The following is a 22038-nucleotide window of genomic DNA, read 5'->3' on the forward strand; positions in this document are numbered from 1 at the left end:
CATAAGCTAATTCATAATATACTGAGCGCAAAAGGAAAATAAATCCAGCATTTTTATTTCTCTTTATAAATAGTCTGTGGAGTGTGTGTCTTTTTGTTTTGACGTGACGTGCAGATGTTTGTCTTAAAAAATAAGCAAACTTTGCTGTTTTCTTTACCAACCCTTAACAACCGCTGTGATTCAATGCTGACAAACACAGAGAATGCAGACAAACATTTCTCAAGTTCCAAATGAAATCTTGTGTTTCTGGCACATTTACTGGAAACCTAGGCTTTATCACAACTGTGCGAAAACAAAAATACATGATGCCATTTTGCACCATCTTGGGCTCAAAACACATTTCACCCTGACACTTATCTGCAATTAGCCATGCTAGATGTTTGTCATGTGCAAACACTTAGCAGAATTTGACATTCATTTGATTCTAATGGGCTTTTCAGTGGGGGTTTTGCCTGTAGGATGTTGCAGCGTAAATGCATGACTGTTCACAAAAAAACATTTGTCACTTGGGGACAGAGTAAATTGGTATCATTTATTGTTAAAACCGGCATTTTGTGTTTTCCTCAGTAGGTCAGACAGAGCTCCTTTAAATCCTCAGATTTTCAGTGGGACTTTTGCCCCCACTTCGTCTATAGTCTGAGGGGTGATATCACCTGCAGCTGTTTACAATTAGCTGAATTGTGTCCCATAGCAGTGCTTAAGTTTTACTCGCCCTCTTTAAAATCTGTATTTTCCAGATGGCCAAACATTGAAGCTCCTTTATATATGAGCCCAATGCAGCTCAACCTGTACAGGCCGAGGTACAAATTTAATTTATTTGAAAACAACGTCATGGAATAAGTAACTGGACTTGAATTCTGACTAAAGCTCAGCCTCTACAGTTATGTGAACTGTATTAATTTTCAGACTGCGGAATGCGTTGGGATAATTGCATTACATAAATACACAGGTGACACTGACATCCACCAAAATATAACCTCCCCTCATGGTGAGAGACACATCGGCTGCTGTACACTAACTACTCAGCTGTGCTGGTCAGCAGGAAAAGTGAGTTTGGGTCAGAATGACACTTACCCACACAGTCTCTATGTAGCGCACTATAATCTGAACTATAAAAGAAACCGAGGTCTATCAGACACCCACAGCCACAAACTATTATTCATCTCGCAGGCCTCAGATGACAGACAGCTGCATGAGTATCCACACGCTTACTGTACAGAAGGATAATTCTGTTATCATATGTGGCCCAGATTTGGAGCCCAACAATACAGACTAAGTTCTGAGCTCCATAATTCCACTGGTAAAAACTATCAAGTGCCATTTGTGAGAGAGAGAGAGACAGAGAGAGAGACAGAGAGCTGTCACACTGACTACAAGAGACAAGTATGTGATATAAAGTTGCCCAGATCACCACATCAAAAAACTGAAAATCATCCAGACACCTTTCATTCATTAGTATTTTCCTATCTCTTATTTTGCAATCAGCTGAATTCACATGTTTTGTACAAATCTCAGCTTTGTCACTGTAATCTCTTCTTAGACACAAAAAATCTCATGCCATAGTTTTGCAATAACTTGGCTATGTCTTTCCATACTAAATACACAGAAACTGTAACATGAACAATGTGTTCTAGGTAAGGCACTTAAAGTATAAACCTCTATGGATGGTGTGTCATCAATAATGATCAGCGTGGGATGCTTGCAAACTGTATACACATTCTGCTGTATACGCCTGTAGGGCAGGAGTGCATTCCAGTGAGTGGAGCGACACCGCTCTTTATCCAGCCAGAGGTGGAGATGATCCTCTCTCACAGTGGGGCCTTCCCTTTGTGTACATGTGTGTTTAGGGTTGTCTCGGCAACTGCAAGCTCGCTCCTTCATTGGGCCGGGCCGCCCCGCCCTGAGCGCTGTTGTGCATAGCAGAGGGCAGGATCTTGCTAGCGGAGCCAATAGTCTACCTGAGGTTTAGTTAAGTAGGCGCATGTGTGTGTTGAGAATATATGGCATCATCAAAGCATGCCAATAATTACAGAGTTGGGTTATTACTGTATGTGACTCTTATTTTCATTAACATTCATTTCCCGTCTCCGGTAAGAGTAAATACCCACCCACCAGTTTAATCACAGGTTTATTTCAAACCAATGCAGTTACCTCCATGATATCATCAAGCCCTCATAACTTGACAGTAGATGAGATATTTATTTTATGAGAAGCAGACCTCTGTGTAGAGACACAGGAAGCATTCTGCATGAAGTATACACAGGTAATAGTGAAACTTAAGTATTTTAACAATGAGTCAGTTTTGTGACTAACAGACTATCATACTGCACTGAGCAATTATCCACACAAAAATTCTGACAATAAGATGCTGTATTATTACAATAAAAACCCTGGGCCTCTTTCTCTTTCTCTTTTTTTGGACATGGCATGATACTAATAACATGGAACTGGTCATGTCCAAATGGAGAGCGTGTTTGCAGGTCTTTGCAGATTTACGTTGCATTGAAATGCAGGCAACCTTGGCAGGAAATAGGAGATTGGAAAAAAGCCAGCCTTTCATCATTTTCCCCAAATCAGAGGAGGAAATGAATATGGATGCCCTCAGGCGTGAGGGGAAGGAAATTCAGGGGCTGATGAGGTCCCTAAAGGATGCGTCTGGACAGTACCGGAACTTTTCAGCTGGGTCGCTGCCAGGGTGTGAGGGCTGCCATGGAACATGTAGGAAACACATGCAAACATGAAGGCACTCACACATACAAACACACACACAAACCCACAAACAGCTGACAATTACGGGGGCACATCAACACACCGCCATGTGAACACAGACTGTTTAGCTTTTTTTATTCGTCATCTTGATGTCTTTAAAAAAGACAAAGCGAATTAATTATGTACCATGTCGATAAGCTCTTAACTAAAAGAGGAATATGTCCATTTGGCACCTTAGTTTAATTCTCATGTTTCAACACGACAATCTTAAAGTGTCCTTCTGAACCAGAGTGCAGAAACTTAATCAACCCCTACTAAGCCATCCTCAGTCACAAGTCTCAGAACGAAGGGATAAATTCCGTTATCACACTCTGCAAGTGGTTGTATGGCACCAACGGGTGTTGCTTGCCTCACTGTGGCATGTGAGGATGTGGCAGACGAGGCATAAGAAAAGTAAAAATGGTCAGATGCACTGAGCCAGCAGCCGAGGATGAACAGTGAGAGCGGAGAGTGAGGGTGCCCCCCTGGAAGTTGGGTGCAACGGATCCACCACATCAACAACTAATTCACTGAGGGAGTGAGGAATTCCTGGTTAGGGATTATAGCAGGCTTCAAAGGAAGCTTTTTGAGGTGGTAAAAGGACCAGTGGCGCTGAAAGGAAAGAGACAAACCACATTCCAAAAGAGGAAGTGCATATTGTGACATATTAAATAGATTGTGATAACTGATATAACCGTTTTACATCGTTGAGGTTACTGGTTGCACATTTAATGTGGTTTCGGCCTGCAAGGTCAGCTGCCACATTATCCTGTTGTCAGACCAACAGTGAGATTAGAAATAATTTGGAACAATGTTCAGGGTTTGAGCCAGAGCAAGCCTTTGCAACACTGACCCCCCTTAAAACGTAACATGTCCCAGTCACTACAACCTCCCTGCGCCTAATTGTCCCCCATAAAATCAAGGGCAGAGTAAGAGCTGTTAGCAAGCTTCTCATTTTTAGATTTTATAAGCTGTAACAGCACCTATTTTGTGAGTTAGCCAAACTACAAAATGGGGCTGCAGACTGTTACGGTTAACGTGCATGCAAACCAGTGTCTGTGCACTCATCCAGAGATAGTGTGTCAAAATGGGAAATTTCCCAGCCACGCACACTGCAGCTATTTAGCACTCACCGACAGCTAATGCTAACACATAGTAAACAATAGTCACAATTTCGTATGTCATACTTCTGAATTCTTAAAATCGCACAATTCCAGATATTCAAGGCTGAGCAGCAGCTTTGCTTGTCTAATAATAATGTTAGATAACATTATCTAACACTAGCTCAGCAGCAAAAGCGCACACTGAGAGCTGGCAGCATCTAATTTTTAGAATAAATCTCAAATTTTCAGCTGTGTAAGTAAATAACATGAGAGAGTAATTGTTAACATCACAGTAATTTAGTTATTATCACTAAATATGAACAAATTGGTCTGGTTTTCTTAATACAGATCAATTTCTTTGAAGTTGACTTCAAGTAAAATGTTGATGAGTATTTGCTCTCTGTCACCCTAAATTTTCTTCAGAATGATTTCAGAATTGTAATTTTAAAGTGTAATCAAAACAAATCTAATAAAATTCAGTATCAGATCTGGATCCATGTGGCCACTGAATGTTATATAATGTTATATACTCACAGTAGGTGTAAGTAAACAGGTAAGAGTGCACCATTTGATCAGACCTAAAAGCAGGTATGATCTCAGATGTTTTTATTACTTCTATAATTCTACTAAACCAGATATGATTCAACTACTGTTAATCCCCTGATCTCATCCTTCCCTCTCATCCAAACCAGGCCTTTACACACAAGTGAAAACAACCAGACTCTCTATAATAGTGATGATGGAGCAGATTATAGTTGTGTTATTTCCAGATCCATCACTGACCAGCCACTGCACCACTGTCCTGTGCGGGTCACTCTCTGTTGAAGTCAGGGCCTTTGGCAAAAGCAATGATCTGTGTGTGACCTCTGTTACATTTTAGGGATGAGAGGGCCCCAGGCGACAGTTACCAGGGATACACTATACAGCACAGAGAGGACATGGCAGTCACTAACACAGTGAGTGAGACAGAGAGCCAGAAAGACAGGTAGATGTTCAGACTGAATATGAGCGACATAAAAGGAGCTAGTTTTAACAGAGGGACAAATGTCCACATAGAGTATGCAAATGCAAATTCTGAAGGTTCCTATATGTCAATTTCATGTGGGGGAGTTTAAAATTGACAGCTGAGTAGTCTTATATGTGTCAGGTGTGAATAAAAGTTTGGAGATCTGGAAGTAATCCGACAAATGTTCCAAGCTTTTCTACACTTTGTACGAGCTCAGTGAGTGCAAAGAGACAGGGATGAAGACAGACAGTGAGAGGCGACTACGCCGGACAAAATGTCTTTAGGGTTCCCAATAGACTCTGTTTCACCAGACTGAATAGCTTTGCTGACTGCCACAACACTGACCTCCTACTGACACAGAGAAAATGACCACTTTTTACAACTTTAAAATGGCCTGGGGGGGAGCACGAGATACCAGTACTGAAAATACAACAGACAATTGCTGACTCAATGTTTGTCAGGATATGGGAGGCAGGAAAATGTGTCCTTGACAACTTAAACGGTTTTGGATTGAACACGACTTATTTTGACAGTTAGTTCTATATCAATGACTTTTCGCAGGCAGACACACTTCAAGACAAAAACATATTCTTCAAAGGAATACTCGATGTATTGAAAACAAGCTTTGGAAAAAAAAAATAAATAAGGGATGAAAAGAATAACCTTGTCACATCTGATGTGCACTACTTGTGAGGATGACCAGGTCCAACCAGGTTTCCTGTGACGTGCACACCTGTACCATTATTATCAGCCTAATGAAAAACAGTGGTAACACAACACCATTATTTTCTGCGCTCCCTGAGGTGCAATGCAGACCTATTAGATCCTTCAGCTGATCCATCTACACACGTACGCATACTTGGCCTCACACACTAATGGACATAAAATATGACCGTAACATATTGTACTATTATAGTTTGCTTTTAGAGGCCCCCTGTCACTCAGTTAATCTTACGAATGCTGTTCTGGTTTACAAGTAACGGCTGAAAATCAAGCAGAGAAACACGGTCTCGTCTTGATAGACAGGATGACTTATGGCTGGCCTGGCTAGCAACCTCTTGAATGTCTGGGCTGAGATATATGATGAACAGGCAAACGTGGGAGGACACGGAGTCCATGAAATTCTTGTAAAGGGGGGAGGGTGATGAATCTGCATCTGCTCTTAACAGTACAGCAAATGTGGACATACTGTAGTTATCATCAGTGAGGTCATGGGTATCATTATATGTTTGGTAGAAAATGTGTAACCTTGAAAAGATGAGGGAAAGAAGCGAATACACTTCCCTGCTGGGTTTCATTGAAGCTAAATCCCATATGCCCACACAGTTTCTAGTAGGCCGTTGCCAGCTGGACCTACAGTACTATGCTGAAAGCCTGACTTCTGCCGTTGCTCAATCAGTTGTGGTCTTAAGAGTCATGAAATCTGGGTGACGATGACATCACCCCGCGCCCACATGAACCGTTTGGGTGACGTGTTGGTGCAGTTCCTACTGGCAGCCTTTGGCATTGTGTTTTGCTCTCAGTCAGACACAGTTGGACCATAATTAGACATGCTGCTTCCTGTACAAGGACCTCCCTGTGTAATATTAATCATGTGAGGATAAAGTTGTAAATCCATCCTCTGCGGAAATTCCCAGTCTTTCATGTATTCTCAAAATGGAGAAAAGGGCCTCTCTATGTTACGGCGAGGAGCGTCAGTTTAATCAGATGTCAGCAATGCGAGAAGCTACACGGGTCTTGAAATCGGCAAATGATAATGATTTTTAATGTAGCGTTTTCTCTGAGGCCATCACAGAAAACAAAACGGAAAGAAATAACACAAAATCTGATCATTATGATAACTTGAGTATCTGCCACATGCCCTGATGACCTGATCTCCACTGTGTGAACTGTTTCTATGACGATGTAGAAAAATATTATGAGTAGATTTTATGGGGTATTTAGTGAAATTAGTTCATCTTCATGGAATATCATGGCATATAAAATACACCAGAATAATATTTTTGGTTTCCCAGCATTCATTTTCTTCTCTAAATTATACCATTCGTCATGCACTCATTACAAAGACAGTCAATTTTGAACCAATTCCAATTGCCTCTAATTTCTAACTGAAATAATACAAGATGCACATTTTTCATCTGCCTGACATCCATTGACTTTATTATTGTATGGAAATGCCAGACTGTGGCTGAATAAACACAAAGAAAAGTCAACATAATTTGCATTTTCAGATGAAGTTTATTGCTAGGTGATACACTCCCCAAGTTATCAAAATCAGAGTCAAATAAACTATAAGCTGTTTTTAATCCTCGTCTGAATTAGTGATACTTCTTCATTTTGAGTTTGAAAAGTTGTTTATTTCAGGCACACACAATTGCAACAGATTAACTGAAAGGGCGGCTTGCAGGTAGCACGACCAATAAGACTGATCTTTTTAAGTAGCTGGTAAGTGCATGCAGACCAAGCCATAGGCTACAACACTGACGTGTTGTGTGCTTCTCCTTAATCAAGTTGTAAGTACAACAGAATTATTCTACATTCATCACGGACACCTAAGCTGTCACTGCTGTTTAATGAGTATCAATTAAGCTGTTTCAACAGACTAGCTCAGCACATACTGTAGACGAAAACAGGCAGGCACAGCCCTAAGGAACAGGCTCTAAACACAACGCGGTGATGCAGAGTCTCTTAGGTAGTTTAGGTGCAGGATTAGGGTTAAAACAAAGCAGACGTTGGGCATTTTTATTAAGATGATAATTAAAGGAAGCCAAATGTGTTTTAATTCACATCTGCTTCTTATCTTTTTAAAATATCTTTTTGCATGCTTAGAAATTAGCCACATCCATGTTTTTTTTATTTATTTAAACATTGCTTACATTTTTTTCCTAACACTTTTTTCTCCAAATGGATTTATTCTAGCGTGTGTTTTTTAAGGGAGAATTCATAACAAGACAGGAACAATATAGATGCTGTTAGACATGTCTTTATGCTGTAGTGTTTTTGACCAATTTGAAAACAGAGTTAATGTGTAGTAGTTACATATATTAAAGAAATGTATGGTACATTTTAAATAAAGTCTTTTATCGTTTTAATTTTCTTTGCCCACATTTGTTGTTGTGTAATTTAATTAATAGCAGATAAATCTTATGTGACCACATTACTGTACAATCACGTCTCTAAAAAAACTCAGTGAATAAAAATGACAAAAGTTGTACTGTAAACTGGCACCTGTATTACTGTTGATGAACCTTGAGGTGTCAGGGGCCGAACGTTAATGTGTTTAATAGGGTGCATGATCCACTGGACCCCCTGCCACGAGGAAAAACAAACTCTTTATTCTTGTCACTTTACATTCAGCTTGACATTAAAACTTGTTTGCTGCTCACAAAAATTAGCAAATGAGCCATTCAGTATTTGAAAGCTCTGCTAATTAGAAAGCTGGAGTTTCTATCCCCCAAATCAGTGTTTCTATTGAGAGAAGAGTTTGTTAGATAACAGCCCTGAAAGCATTAACAATACATGGAACAATTAGCCAGCTAACACTGCTGCTTGGTTTCTAATTCAATTGTACCATTTCAAATTGTTTTGTAACTATTGTATGTGTTTAATTTGTAAATTAAGCTTTATGTAGCTGTTTCAAGCAATGTGTTAAAAATCTGCATCTACCTTTTGTCTTATATTATATCTATTATATTATATTATTGACTGTGACGATATAGAAAATCATTAAATGTCAGAAAAAGATATTGAAGAGATTAATAATTCCACACTTGATGTTTTCCACCACCTCAATGTGGCCTGCTTTTTATTACTCCTGCATGCTGTCTCTATGGCTGCGCTTCTCAAAAGCACCAGTTTCAATCAGTGAGTTAAAGGTGGTTAGATGGAGTTAACTGTGGCGCGATGACTGTAAAATACCTTCAACTGAGATTATTTTAGCTTGTGTATTTTCAGACACCAAGGCTACATAGCATGCATTATAAATATAAACAAAGATCAGAAACATAAGAATCATTTCTGCACTGCAATATGGTGGAATATGGAAATGCATTATTTTTGCTTTGACTGGCTGATTAACTGATTCATTTGGACTGATGGCTTGCCAAAGATATTTAAAACAAACCCGACAATTGCTCATTACAAATCAGTACATTCTTGATTGGCTGTAATAAAAGATGCATGTTCAAGATTTTTTTTTTCCACACTGAATTGTACAAAGTGTGAAAGCCTCTCTTTGACCCCGGGTGGAGAGACAGAAGATCACAGGCCAGCAAGGTCAACAGAGACGGCGGAACATTGACTTGATTCATCAAATTAGGTCCTATGTAATTGCACCACATGACGACTCATAAAGCATGTGGGCTATAAAGCTGTCAGGAAGCCATCAGCCCTGTGCTAAATGAAGTTACAAAAGGTGCAAGGTTCACAACTTCATACAGTGCTAGAGTAAAGTGTCCAGCCACACTTCCTCTGGTCATAACCTCACTGTGTGCGGTAACCAAAGCGATCAGAAAACTGGGCCTGGTTTTACGCCTACATATTAAGATTTGTTTTTAATCAAGCGCAGCTCAGTGAAGGTGAGTTTTACATTACTTCATTGATAAAATGAGTCTTATCTTCCTCTGTTTAAGTAATATTTGTTGCTTATTTTGTTTAAATTTAAAGCGTTAATTTTTAGCTTTAGTGAAATCTAATCAGTAGAAATGCTTATAAAAATTGAAATATCACTGCTGCTGTCACAGTTGTACGAGCTGCTGTGTAAAATACACCTCAGCACTAAAAAACAGAGACTTAATAAACAATTTTCCAAATCGCCACAACACCTGAGTGCATATTTAGCGGACTGACCTCTCAGACTCGCGGACCATGCAGTGTGAAGGCAGTTTACCTTTGTAATTGTTACAGATCACACCATTAGCACAATATTGTCATAGCTCCTGCTCCTGCAGTCAGTAGCAGCTGAGGGTTAATTTGCATAATAAATCTTAATTGAAGCTCATTAAGGATTTGATAAGAAGCAAATCAGGTACACCGCGGATAACTTAAGATTAATGTTTTCTCTGTTTTTTTGGTGCTCACATATTGAAAATAAATGTCATATTCATTTATTACCAGGCATTTTACCTCATTGGGTATATGATATGATTTAAATACGACTTTTAGCATGCACTAGGGAAAAAAATATATCATGGTCTGTTTCTTTATAGTTTGCTTTGAATTATCATACAAGGTGCTTTTGAATGAAAGCAGCACATGAACCTCATCTGGTCTACACCTCTGAAATCAGAGAACAGTCATTTTTCAAACGGTGAAGGACATTTTTTTAAATATATATATATTGTATGGCAACCTTGTTCAAAAGCATCTCAGGTTAGGTTAACTTGATCCGGCTGTGATTGTTTTTAAAGACCACCTAACCATATGGCCAACATGTATGCTCCCTGACTGACTATACATGTAGGTCAACAACTACAAGATGAATGTCCTCACTTAAATCTTCTAGGCTCTGTATGGAAAAAAAGAGATGACGTGCTCTTGACAAAACTGCACATGATATAAATTACAAAGATATAAACTATGGTGGGAATGTCTATCATTACAATAATACAAAGCACATGAGGTGCAGTGATTTTTACCATAAACCATAGAAAACATACCATACCACCTCTGTGTAATCAATACCAGGCCCACAGTGCTACTGTGTTAACAGTAAGCTTGCCTTGCATTCTTATCCTCTAAATCCACATAAATGAACAACCCAAAGCTATAAAGTCTCCTCCCCATTTTTCCTCTCTAAATCATTATATCTGTAGGGACCTGGACAAAATACCATAACATAATTTCTTTTGTACTTGGGATGTCTAGCAGAAATAATGAGTTTTAGCCTGCTCGCAATAAACTCTCCCAATATTCTAGTTATTGTCAGACTTAATGAGTAAAAGAAAAAAATCATAACAAGAAATAGTCTCTTTTCTGCAGTGATGATCACATGGAAACATTATCCACATGAATCACCCCAACGGCATATCAAATTGTGTCATTTGCCTGGAAACTAGTGCAGGTCTCAGAGGGAAGGCAAGGTGAATGAGCAGTTGCTGTAGAGAGGTGCAACACTGCACAGGCACTTGCCTTGAGACCAATCATAACAGGCTGTTTTTTCCACACAGGAGAGCGCAGAGCGGAGGAGAGAGATCACTGTGCTGGAGGGCACAGGAGTCTTGGTTCTTATCACCTAGACAGTGCACCACCCTGTCTGCCTCTCATGCAAACAAAAGCCTTCGCAAACTATTAGCTATCTACACCTGTCACCTAACTGGCATGCAGGAGAAAATGCAATGAGATCACACTGAAACCACCTGACTTAAAATTAGCTTTTTTACTGTAAGAATATACAGCATGAAAACTAGCTGATGAAGAAAAAGTTATTAAAGGGTATCTCTATGGGGAGCGCCTGCAAGTTAGAAAATTGCAAGCATTGCAACAAAGTGTAAGTATATGGTTTGGTGTGCTCATAAGCCAATGAAAATTTCAAGGCTGGATTTGATCAAAACAAAACATTTGCCTTGCTGACATCAATCCAGAAATACATTGCAGAGAAAAAAGCAGATGTTTAATGCCCACTAATGATAATATCACTTGGGAACTTTATTTGAGGCCGAGTTTTGCACTCACTCAGGTTGGGCTCCAAAAGCCGAACACTCTCAGAAAACTATGGTATCTGCTGTGAAGTGCGGCTTTTCACTTTTTGTAGTATGGGCTGTGAGTTGTTCAGTATGCACAAAGTCCTATTTCGGCTCCGAAAAGTACATGAACAAGAGCTTCGCAGCAGCTTGTGCTCCAACAGGATTACAATTCAAGTATCAAAATGATCAAAATGGCGTGTTGGAACTATTCGTGCGGTTACAATCACGTGATTACTGAGGTCAAGAAAAAGGTTTGCATGTATTGTCTCTTTGCTCTGGAGAAGCAGTTGGATTATTATGCTCCACTCTCTCACAACTGTACATTTCACTGAAAAAGAGTGAAGCTGTCATATGTAATCTGTCTTTACAATAGTGCTCCATTGGTCATTTTTCATAATTTCGTAATTGTTTACTTGATTACGTAGATACTAAACTTGTAATGCTACAGCCAATATAAAAGTCTCACTTCCTGCAGTTAATCAAATCATAATAAGTATACAGAGGAGACTGGCAAAATAAGAGCTGTCATGCACACATGATGGCCAGAATTATTAAAATCATCTACTTTATAAATGTTGTGCAGTTATCAGGGTCAAATATTGACGTCTGAGTCCAGTAAGAGAATCATTTTCTTTTTGATCTCTATTCAGAACAATGGTTAAATAAATTTGAGCAAATCAAATTGAAATGTTGTTACAAAGGCTGCAGACAAAAGAACAGTGAATACAGGGAAAAAATCCAAGAGGGTGGTAATCTGGTATTAAAAAAATAAAATAAAAAATTAGACACCCTTGTATTCACTGCCATTTTCCTCCCAGCTTTTGTGATTCAAAATGGACTTCCTTTTTCTACCTAAACTGGATAAACAACATCTGCCTTGATCGTAGGATGTTTTCTGAACAAACCACTTAGGAGGAATTTCTGCTAGCCAATTCCCACAAGCTGCTGTCAGTCACTAGCTGGCACTGCAACACTTAATGCCTTTGTCTGTTCTCCAATTTATCTTGTTAACAGCAAATTGGGCTAACGGTTTGAGGCACAGAGCTATTGTAAAAAAAGAAAAAAAAAGAGGAATACTCCCACGGCCGCAAAATAACATATGGCTCCCTTCACTCAAAAATGCATCTCATGCACTTATAGGACTTTACGTTTCCATCATATATAAAACTGATTCACAAATTTCATCCTGGGCTCTGTAGCCTGATAGCCCTCTGTCTTACCGATGCTTTCTCTGTGATAAAGCAAGGGTTTAGTGCCTCCTATTCTGGACCGGTGAGTAATTGGCATTTTAAATTACCATACAAACTATGTATGCAAAGGAAGTAAATCAGAAACAACTAGCCTTTACTAGTGCGTCTGTGGTCTCACGTTTACAAATATGCCTATTAATAATACAATTCCCAGAGGAGGATACAAGCACCCTGGATGCCGAATGTCCTCTGAATTAATGCTTGAGCTGGGAATGATGTTTTTTTTTTACAGCACCCTGCAAAATACTATTTCCACCAGGAGGGATACTGCATCTTTAAGAGCCCTACAAAAAATGAAACCTATTCCTTTGCATCTTCCATGCTCTTATTTCAATACTCCTCTCTCCTTGTTCCCCCTCCACACATCATTAAACATATTATTATAACATGACTGTCAGCCTGCGTCTCTCTTCGCTCCATTCTTGCTCTGCCAGGTAATCAATTTGTCGTCACTCTCTGTAACCCCAGTAAAGTCATCAAGTGAAATGAGTTACAGCTGCAAAGAGCCTTCAAGAATACAGGAGGAAAAAAAAGAAAAAGAAAAAAATGAACGCGAGAAAAATGACAACACAGCCCAGGAATATTCCACCGCTTGATAGCACATCCCAGGTCTTGAAGATGAAATATTAATGCACAATTTGTTTATCTGCAGGCCCACATCTCTCCAGTGCCGAGCTGTTAATTTTCTATCGGCACAGACAACGGATCAGTCAGTCATGAACTCTTCACAGCCATTACCGGGAGACATTTTGATTAAGTATTCCTAATGTAGTGGATAGGAAAGAATGAAAACACTCTGCCTGCCAACTTTTGATTGACCATTAAGCCACTGATGAATGTGCCTGTCAAAGAGGAGACAATTACCTCAACAATGAAGAAACTCTTCTGGAAGGCTTATTTCTCTATAGGGCTGACACATTTACCAGAGTACAGGCGAGGCAGCTGAGAGCGTGTAAAGGGATCACTTAGGCATCTTCTCAAAAGTTCTCTGAATAAAAACTGGGGGCATTGTTTTTAAGAAAAGGGGGCTTTTGGAGGCTGAAATGTGGGAAAAATATTTAGTGTGTGACTGTATGGCAATGAGTGCCTGTGTGTGTGCGTACATGTGTATGTGTAAACTGAAGAGTGTGCCGGGCAGATAAGGGTCTCAGTATCTTAAGCGGGTATAAAGAGACGCTATTATTGGCAGAGAACAATCGCCATCTGGTTGCTACATCCGCAACCATAATAAAGACTGATAACTTCTCAACACACCACAAGCAAGTAATTGCATCCTCAGACGCTGAAATACCCTTGATCAATCTAGTTTTAATCCACCAACTTCACCATAATGAGGCGGTTTTTGGGAACATTATAATTCATATGAAATTAAAAAGTGGCTAAGACTGCAGAAAATAAGGTCAAGGGTAACGCTGATTTTGTGACCTTGTGAATTTAAATATTTCTTGAAGAGTAAAGTTGTGCATTTTTTGAGAAAGAATATGAACAGAAAATAGGGTTAGTGGGATGTTTGGGTGTTCTCTGGAAGAGAGGAAATTCTGAGATTCAGTGCCCCTAAAGGGCAAAATCTTTACAGGATTACATTATGAAGAGACAAAAGTAAACACACACACATTCACACAAACTGACACACTGGCCTACACGGTATAAGGGCCTCCTTGAAGATGAGATTATTAATTCATCCACTGCTTCAACAAACTGTAAATCTGACACACACAAACACCAGACTGAACATATGCACACGGCGGATTTTACCACAGAACCCTGCTGCACAAAAATTGAAATTGTGTGTTGTGGAGGTGTGTGTGTGTGTGAGTGTGCGCGTCCCCCTCTCCCTGCCAGCAGCATGGATGGAGTGCATGTATGTGTGTGTGCGTCTGTGTGTGTGTAACCCATTCTCCATTTGTCCATAAGATTATGAAGAGTTCATGCAGAGTTCATCTGCTACAGATACAGCGGCTCCACATCTTTCAGCCCCTCTCTACACTTTATGCGGGTCAAATCAAAACACAGCGAGGGAGGGTTTTTTTTTAAATGTAAAATGAAACTTTCTGATCACTGACTGCATAAATGGCTCGTGACATGCTGTAGGATTATTGAGTGAAAACTACACTGCTTTTTTTTGTCTTTTTGAATCCTAATGAACAGTTCTCTTTGGTGTTACATTATTAATCTTATTAATTTCAACTGCAGCCTGTGATGCTGCAACTTCCTCCCCCCTATTGTTTTAACATTTGACTTTTTTTACAGCAGTGCGGTACCCAAACTAGGGTCCGAGGCCCCTGTTGTAACCCTTGAGCGGGCTTTAGAGGGTCCACAGTGAAATAAGAATCAGCTAGATTTCAATATCATTCAATTCACTACAAGCACTACAGGCATCAGCGTCCACATTCTTCACGACAGTACACATACTATAGTTATATAACTCTGTACTAAATTCTAAGCAACTACAAACCTACTCACATGGGACACATCGGGGATAATATCTGACTAAATGCAGGGGTCTGATTCGTATCTATTCTGGGGTCCCACATGATAAAAGTTTGAGGGGGAACCCTGTGTTAAAGGCTGGCTCCGCAGAATCATGACACAAATAATCCACAAATGTTACACACATATTAAAGAAAAAAAGAGAATCGCTTACCCGCAGCCCGTTTGGGCGCCTGCTGTTTCCTCCGTGGCATTTTTTTTTTTTTTTTTTTTTTTTTTTGGAGTCGCAGTTCACTACTGTGCCCAGGTGAAATCTGAATGCGGTCTACGATAGTCCATGCATAGAGAGAGAGAGAGAGAGTGAGTCTTTATTTTGGCTCTCGGAGTAGTTCAGTCTCTCTCACTATTAAAAAAAAAATCCAGTTAGGAATCGTTTTCAGTGGGAAACAGATGTCAAATCGGGTTTATTCTTTCACCTTCTTCTTCTTCTTCCTCCTCCTACGGGGGGCGAATCGTCTCCTTTCACCATCCGTTTTTGTCCATCAGTGCTACATATGTTGATCGACGTGTGTCAGTCAGTCCCCTCGGGCTGTTTTCGGTGGATAATATGTGGAGGGAATGCGCGTAAAAAGCGTCTGGTAATGGTACGGTATATTACGCACGGTGCAGGCGAGAAGAGAGGCGATGCCAGCAGACATCGATCCATAGAACAAACTGAACATTAAAAACTCCTCCCTCCTCGCCTGGACTTGATGATGGCAGCGAGACATTTGTTACACTAGATAACCATGAGTTTATTAAAGGAACAGAGGCCAGGGAAAAGAGACAGGAGCTCAGGCTGTGTGCTGCTGGGCTGCTGCTTTCTATCACTCTGTGCTCGGTGTCTTTTCATGCAGCTCTTTTTTTTTGTTTTTAGAGCCTTTCCTGCAGCTTCCGCTTTGCTCGCTGGATGAAAGACATAAAGTTTGTAAGATTTCGAACAGATATGAATGAGCCGCTGCAGTCACGAATATCGGTCATTGCTTAAAGCGACTGAATAGCATGTTTTATATGAGGAAAAACCTGCTCATCTGAATATGTTAGTTTTAAAAACAGATGTTATGTATTCATCACCGCTGTTGAGCTGTTTCCGGGAGTATCTCCTGGCATGACACACAAACAAGGTACACTGATGTTTTTCCCACACTGAATTCAACTTGGGAGGCCTGATAAAAATGCTCAAGCTTGATGAAGTAATTGGTTACAGATTACTTACAAGCACCCAGAAACAGCACCTCAGGAGTGTAATCTGATTACATTTGAGTGACTTTTCAATTATATTTTGACTGAAAAGCTTTTCATATTTGCTCTGAAGTTATTTCAACAACCAGGCATTTGAATACAACATTACAACGCAAACAATTAGTTTACCATATATATTGAAGATGCTGCATATTCATTTTCAATCAAAGCATACTGAGTCATATTTAGTTTATCTCCCTCATTCTCCTTCATTCATTGGCTTCACACTGGCACCATACAGACTTCACCTGAAAATAGATTATTCACTATTTAATCTAGATCTGCACATGGTGATTATTTTCACTATTTATTGATCTGCCAATTATTTTCTCAATTAATTGAGTCATGGCAGTGGTGATAGAAATACTCAGAACTTAAGTATAAATAGCAAAACCATAATGTAGAATGTAATATTCTTTGGCCTGTACTTAAAATTTAGCATATAATAATTAATTATTTGTAGTAATAATATAAATCTGCAAAGTAACTTGTAGCTAAAGCTTTGCTGTAGAAGTACAAAGCAACACAAAAAGGAAATACAGGAAGTACCACAAAATTGTACCTAAGACCAGTACTAGAGTAAATGTACTGTATTACTTAGCTTAGCTTAGCTTAGCTTAGTGTAAGCAACACTTTACTGTTGAATAAAACAAAGGCAGCAAATCAGAGAATCGAAATAGTTAATTTTCCCTGTTGTTTGACAAATCAATTAATCAACTAATTATTCCAGTTTAGTCTTACTCCCTTAAAGTGACAAAAAGTAAATGTATGCAAGTATTTTATTTCTGCAGTGGCGTGTGCAGAGGTATTTCCATTTTGCAAGGTGTCATATTATTACCCCATTACTTTTGAGAGAGAAATACTTTTTACTTTGCTACAGTTATGTGTACAGAATAAGATTTTGCTCCACACAGACATGATAAATTATTGTTTTTAATGACCCTGCTGTAATAAAATGCTTGTATAAGTATTTTTTTTATGCTATAGTAAAATCTACTTGTAGTGGAATACTTTTACAATACCCAAGAGTATTTTTTTTTAGACAATAGCCTCTATCTTTACTTATCATACTGTGTGAGCACAATACTCAAGCCTCTCTTTCTCTTTAAAAACTACTCATGACCTAATCAAATATGAAGTTGAGGTGATGGATGACTTCATTTCAGAGAGACAACACCCCTTAGAGATCCAGGCTCGCCCCGCATTACAAATGGCTTCCTGATAATATTCCATCACCCTATTTTGTGTCTGTCACTCATTTCGCCAATGATACCAGAGACCTCCCGTGAACTCCACCTGAACCTGTGCGATCAATCATGGCTCAGATCAAGCCTGAGCCATACCTGCCTGACAGCTCTTAACACCCCGTGTGTACACAAAGCATGCGTGTGCGGTGACAGGCGTTACACTATAGCGCCCACCACCGCCACCACCTCACCTTATCACTCCACTGCTGCACACACCTACTGTGTCTTTACGTCATCTGCATCGCCACATGGACTCGCCCACACCTTCATTCACCAAACTGCCTCTGAAAAACTTTCTGACCGGCGCTTGTGATTCAAACTTTTTACCTACTGTTCATGCATCAGTGCCAGTTGAAGATCCACATGCATATGGTGGAATTTGTCATCCCGTAAGCCTTGATGAGCTTTTCCTCCCTCACATGGTTGCAACTCTCGTACCTGGCTCACTTAAGTGTGCTCCTTGGCTGTAACAAAATGTGACAAACATATGTCTTGTTAGTGCTTTTTTAAAAGCCACCTGTGGCTTTTAGGAAATATGCAGCACATATGCTGAGAAAGTAGACAACAAAACTTAATTAATGTCTGTGAACTTTGCACAGAGTTTGGCGACTGGCTTATAAACTTAAAGTGGAACTGAATTCATCCATGTGATTATAAAAATAAAAAAAATCCGAAAATCTTCTCAGTTGCACAAGCAGATGTTTCCCAAAGCCTGAAATCAGATAAATGATTCTTTTATCTCATATCTCATCTAGAACTGGAGCTGCTTCTCTGACAAAGAACGGGAAGCAAGAGTTTGTGCATTCTTTGAATGTTTGTTTGAGCTTTTACACCCATGTAAGCTCGGTCTCCAGTCAGCTCTGAAACAGAAAATATGCCCACATTCCTTGGAAGTCACCCATGGCACTTCTGGAGTGTCGACAAAATCAGCCTTTTATTTATTGTCAACAAAGCGGCTCCAGAAAGTGTCTTTTGACGGCAGCCAGAGTTTTGACCTCTCATCATTCTAACTTTGAGAGACTTCGATTCATCTTCACAGTCTATTCTGGACTGTTCAGAGGTGGAGACACACTGTTTTTGGAGGGGAGTTTTAGGTTAACCTTGAATGTGATGCAGTCAGTGCTATAACCTGGGATAAAAGAACAGGACAGACAAAACAGAGTGTTGTCAGGAGTTTCAGACTGTTATATATAGTTTCAGTGTCTAAATGTAACTTATGCAACTAAAATGTACATTATTATGAAACCATAGCTGCTGATGTAGGCCTGCAGGCTTAATTACATTCAAAATTATTTACTGTATTTTTGTCTTGTACCTTCAAAGTCAATAATACTCCAGGGTTTTAAAGCAAATCACTAGAAAGTACCACAGGTATAAGCAAAATTTCATTTCCTGTATGACTTACTCATCATGAGTTATTTACATTATTCACTGATACAGCAGAAATACTGTTAAAGGTATGATTTGTTATGAATGACACCCTCTGTTGTGTGTAATAGAGGAAGTATTTTTGGATGGTCACACTGACTAACTGAACTTCTGGTATAAGAAATAGCAGTTTGACATCTTACTATGAATTTCAGATCAGACTACACACTGTTTGAGTGATAACAGGTTATGAATTTTACAACCAGAATTAAGTCCAAAAACCAGTGAGTGTACTGTAAAATCTATATTCTTAAGTACATGCAGACAGTGTAATTAACTCCAGGATAACTGACCAGCAATAAGATACAGATTACTATTTTGAAAATGTTTGTTTCCCACTTTCCCAACAATATAGTGCTGATATTATTATGACCTTACAGCTGCAGTAATCAGTACTTTTATATTAACATGAATCACATGACAATGAAAGCAGTTGTTTGTAGTGACCAACCCACAGAGAATTATCACTTGTCTCTGCAGTTTCTCAGCTTTACAGAACGTTTGATCAACTTTTTATTCATTGTTGTGGTTTTTTTTAGGGGCGGCAGTTTTAATTCTTTCATTCAGGGTCACTGCTCTCATCAGTGTCCAGTCTAGACGCTACAGGCAGCTGTTTTAGTAAAAAAATATCCTACAAATGCACTGTACCATATCTGTCCTGCACCAAATGGCAGAAAGACTAAATTAGCAACCAGGCAGTAAAGATAGTGGAACATTTAGCAGCTACTTAGATTTTTCTGAGGAGTTGGTGAAGGACAAAACTGTCTGTTGCTCTCTGTCATTTTTGGTTTATAACAAAATATGCATTCAGGAACTTTCATATTCCTATATCACAGATACACACACAGTGAACCTGGACCCATACATTAGTTTTAGTCAGTGCGGTCAGATGGAGGGCAATGCTGCAGTGAAAGTGGTTTTTATTTCTATTTCGTCTGTCCTCTACAACATTTCAAATGTATCTCAGCTCTCACATTTCAGGTGATTAAACAGTGTATTTGTAGAAAATCCAAGTGAATGAGGGCACTCCAGGAGCTCACCTGGTAGAGCATGTACCACACAGCGAGACTGAGTCCTCACCACAGCATCCTGAGTCCAAATCCAGCCCGGGCCCTTTGCTACATGTGAAAAAAGAGAAAATCCAATGAATGAGAAATGTCTTTCAGATTTTCAGTTTATCATAGCAGGAATTTTGCAGTTTTTAAACAACTGTATTGCCTGGTTGTTTATCATAACCCCATGGTTTGGGAAACACTAACTCCCTAACAAGATTAATGGGCACTTTTTCCCAGGTCAGAGCTGTAATTCTGGAAACAATGCCCAAGTAATGACTCTGTACACAGAGCTTTGCCATACAAACATTATCAAGTAAAAGAAATCTTAGACTCATTTTCAATTTCCTGACAAGGCAACAGACTCCAGCAAACGACTGACAGACAGTGACGTGCAGGAGCGGAGTGAGTTCAAAGTGAACTCAAACAAACACAGTCTTACAGACTTCACAGACCTGCTCACATTACGAGATTTACAAACTCTCTGTGGATCAAGAACATTTAAAAACACACACAAGCTTTCTGTGGATCTACGCTGGACAATTATCCATTTGAGCAAAATCTGGATTCAACCTGAGACTGTTTTCAATATTGTAACACTGGCCTCATTCATATTATGTGGTTGAACTATTTAGTTACACAGCCGTTCGACAATAGGGAGTCTAATTATAATGCTCTAGTCGAGATAAAAGGAGGATGGTCTGGGAAATCCAAACCTGTCTTTAATCCAAAGATGAAATTTCATGTACAATGGACAGCCTGTGATTGAAGTCAAGTTTCATAATTTTCAAAGTGGAACAACAACATATGCATACAGTCAAAAGCAGCTGCTTGATTTTAAGATGTACCTCATGTAATGATTGTGAAAACTTACCAAAGCTAAAAACAAAGAGCTATTACAAAGTCAGAGGATGTCTAAAAAAATATAGTTTCCAGCTACATGATTGACAAGTGGTTAAAAATACTTTTTTTTTCCAGAGCAGGACTACATTGCAGAAATGTAATCATGCAATAACATCAGCTTGTTTCAAGATTGAGAAACAAAAAAATCACATGAAACAGAATGGGAGTCATCTGTGATCATAAAGAAACATCATGTAACAGATCTTGAAATGATGCCACAGTTGTAGATTTTTTTGATGGCAGATGTTTCCAGAAACAGACTAAAATTTTTTTTACAGGTTGTAAGAAATTATTTCATTTCATTCGACAACACCCAGAAGCGAAGGGGACTGATGGTTATACACACAATAGCATGTGGTCCCAACCTGTGTAAGAGGAACACAGTTTAGTTGAAAGTAGGTGAGGCTGAACAAGCTGATGTGAGTGCTGTTGTTGTTGTTGTTGTTGTTGAAAGCACAGTTAAAGGAGCTTTGTGGGACTCAGCGTGTTTGTCCTCAGGGCTGAATGTAACAGATGACAGAGATCATTGGAGCATTTTTTCACATCAGTCAGAACCTACTCCTTTTCACAATTTTATAGTGTACTATAGAGACACAGACGCCATTGTGAAATTGTTGCACTGTTTGTACCTAGTACCGGTAGTTGACAAGTGGGTACTTGTCGTTCTCTTCTTGACAGGTGTTAATACCTCACACTTCCTCCTCTTTTATTCCATTATTTTGGTGTCTACTTTTGATTTGGTATTACCACAGGGTTTTCGTGCGCCACAGAAACCACCAGCTGAAAAATAAAGAGCTATGGTTGTACAGAATGACATTGTATATAATGTGTGTAAGCGTCCCTGCGAGGGCTGAACAACTAATCTTAATGTTATTGAAATCTCCATTTTCCACTAAAATCATGACTC

At 39.3% G+C, this 22038-nt stretch overlaps 1 protein-coding gene and 1 long non-coding RNA gene across 2 annotated transcripts in view; both read right to left on the minus strand.

Moving 5' to 3' along the window:
* The window catches only part of LOC108894190 (teashirt homolog 2), a 38361-nt gene extending 22255 nt beyond the window's left edge, over nt 1-16106 (minus strand). Inside the window, exon 1 of the mRNA XM_018692767.2 lies at nt 15435-16106. Within this exon, the coding sequence (XP_018548283.1) occupies nt 15435-15474 (40 nt within the window). The 5' untranslated portion in view covers nt 15475-16106. The remainder of the gene's footprint in view (nt 1-15434) is intronic.
* A 1763-nt stretch (nt 16107-17869) lies between these two features.
* LOC108894249 (uncharacterized) overlaps nt 17870-22038 on the minus strand; it is a 57015-nt gene continuing 52846 nt past the window's right edge. The window contains exons 5-6 of the long non-coding RNA XR_001962797.2: nt 20217-20294; nt 17870-18212 (exon numbers count right to left, since the gene is read on the minus strand). This is a non-coding gene — a long non-coding RNA (uncharacterized LOC108894249). The remainder of the gene's footprint in view (nt 18213-20216; nt 20295-22038) is intronic.

This window comes from Lates calcarifer, linkage group LG6 (genome assembly GCF_001640805.2).
Source record: "Lates calcarifer isolate ASB-BC8 linkage group LG6, TLL_Latcal_v3, whole genome shotgun sequence".
Classification (NCBI taxonomy): Eukaryota; Metazoa; Chordata; class Actinopteri; family Centropomidae; genus Lates; species Lates calcarifer.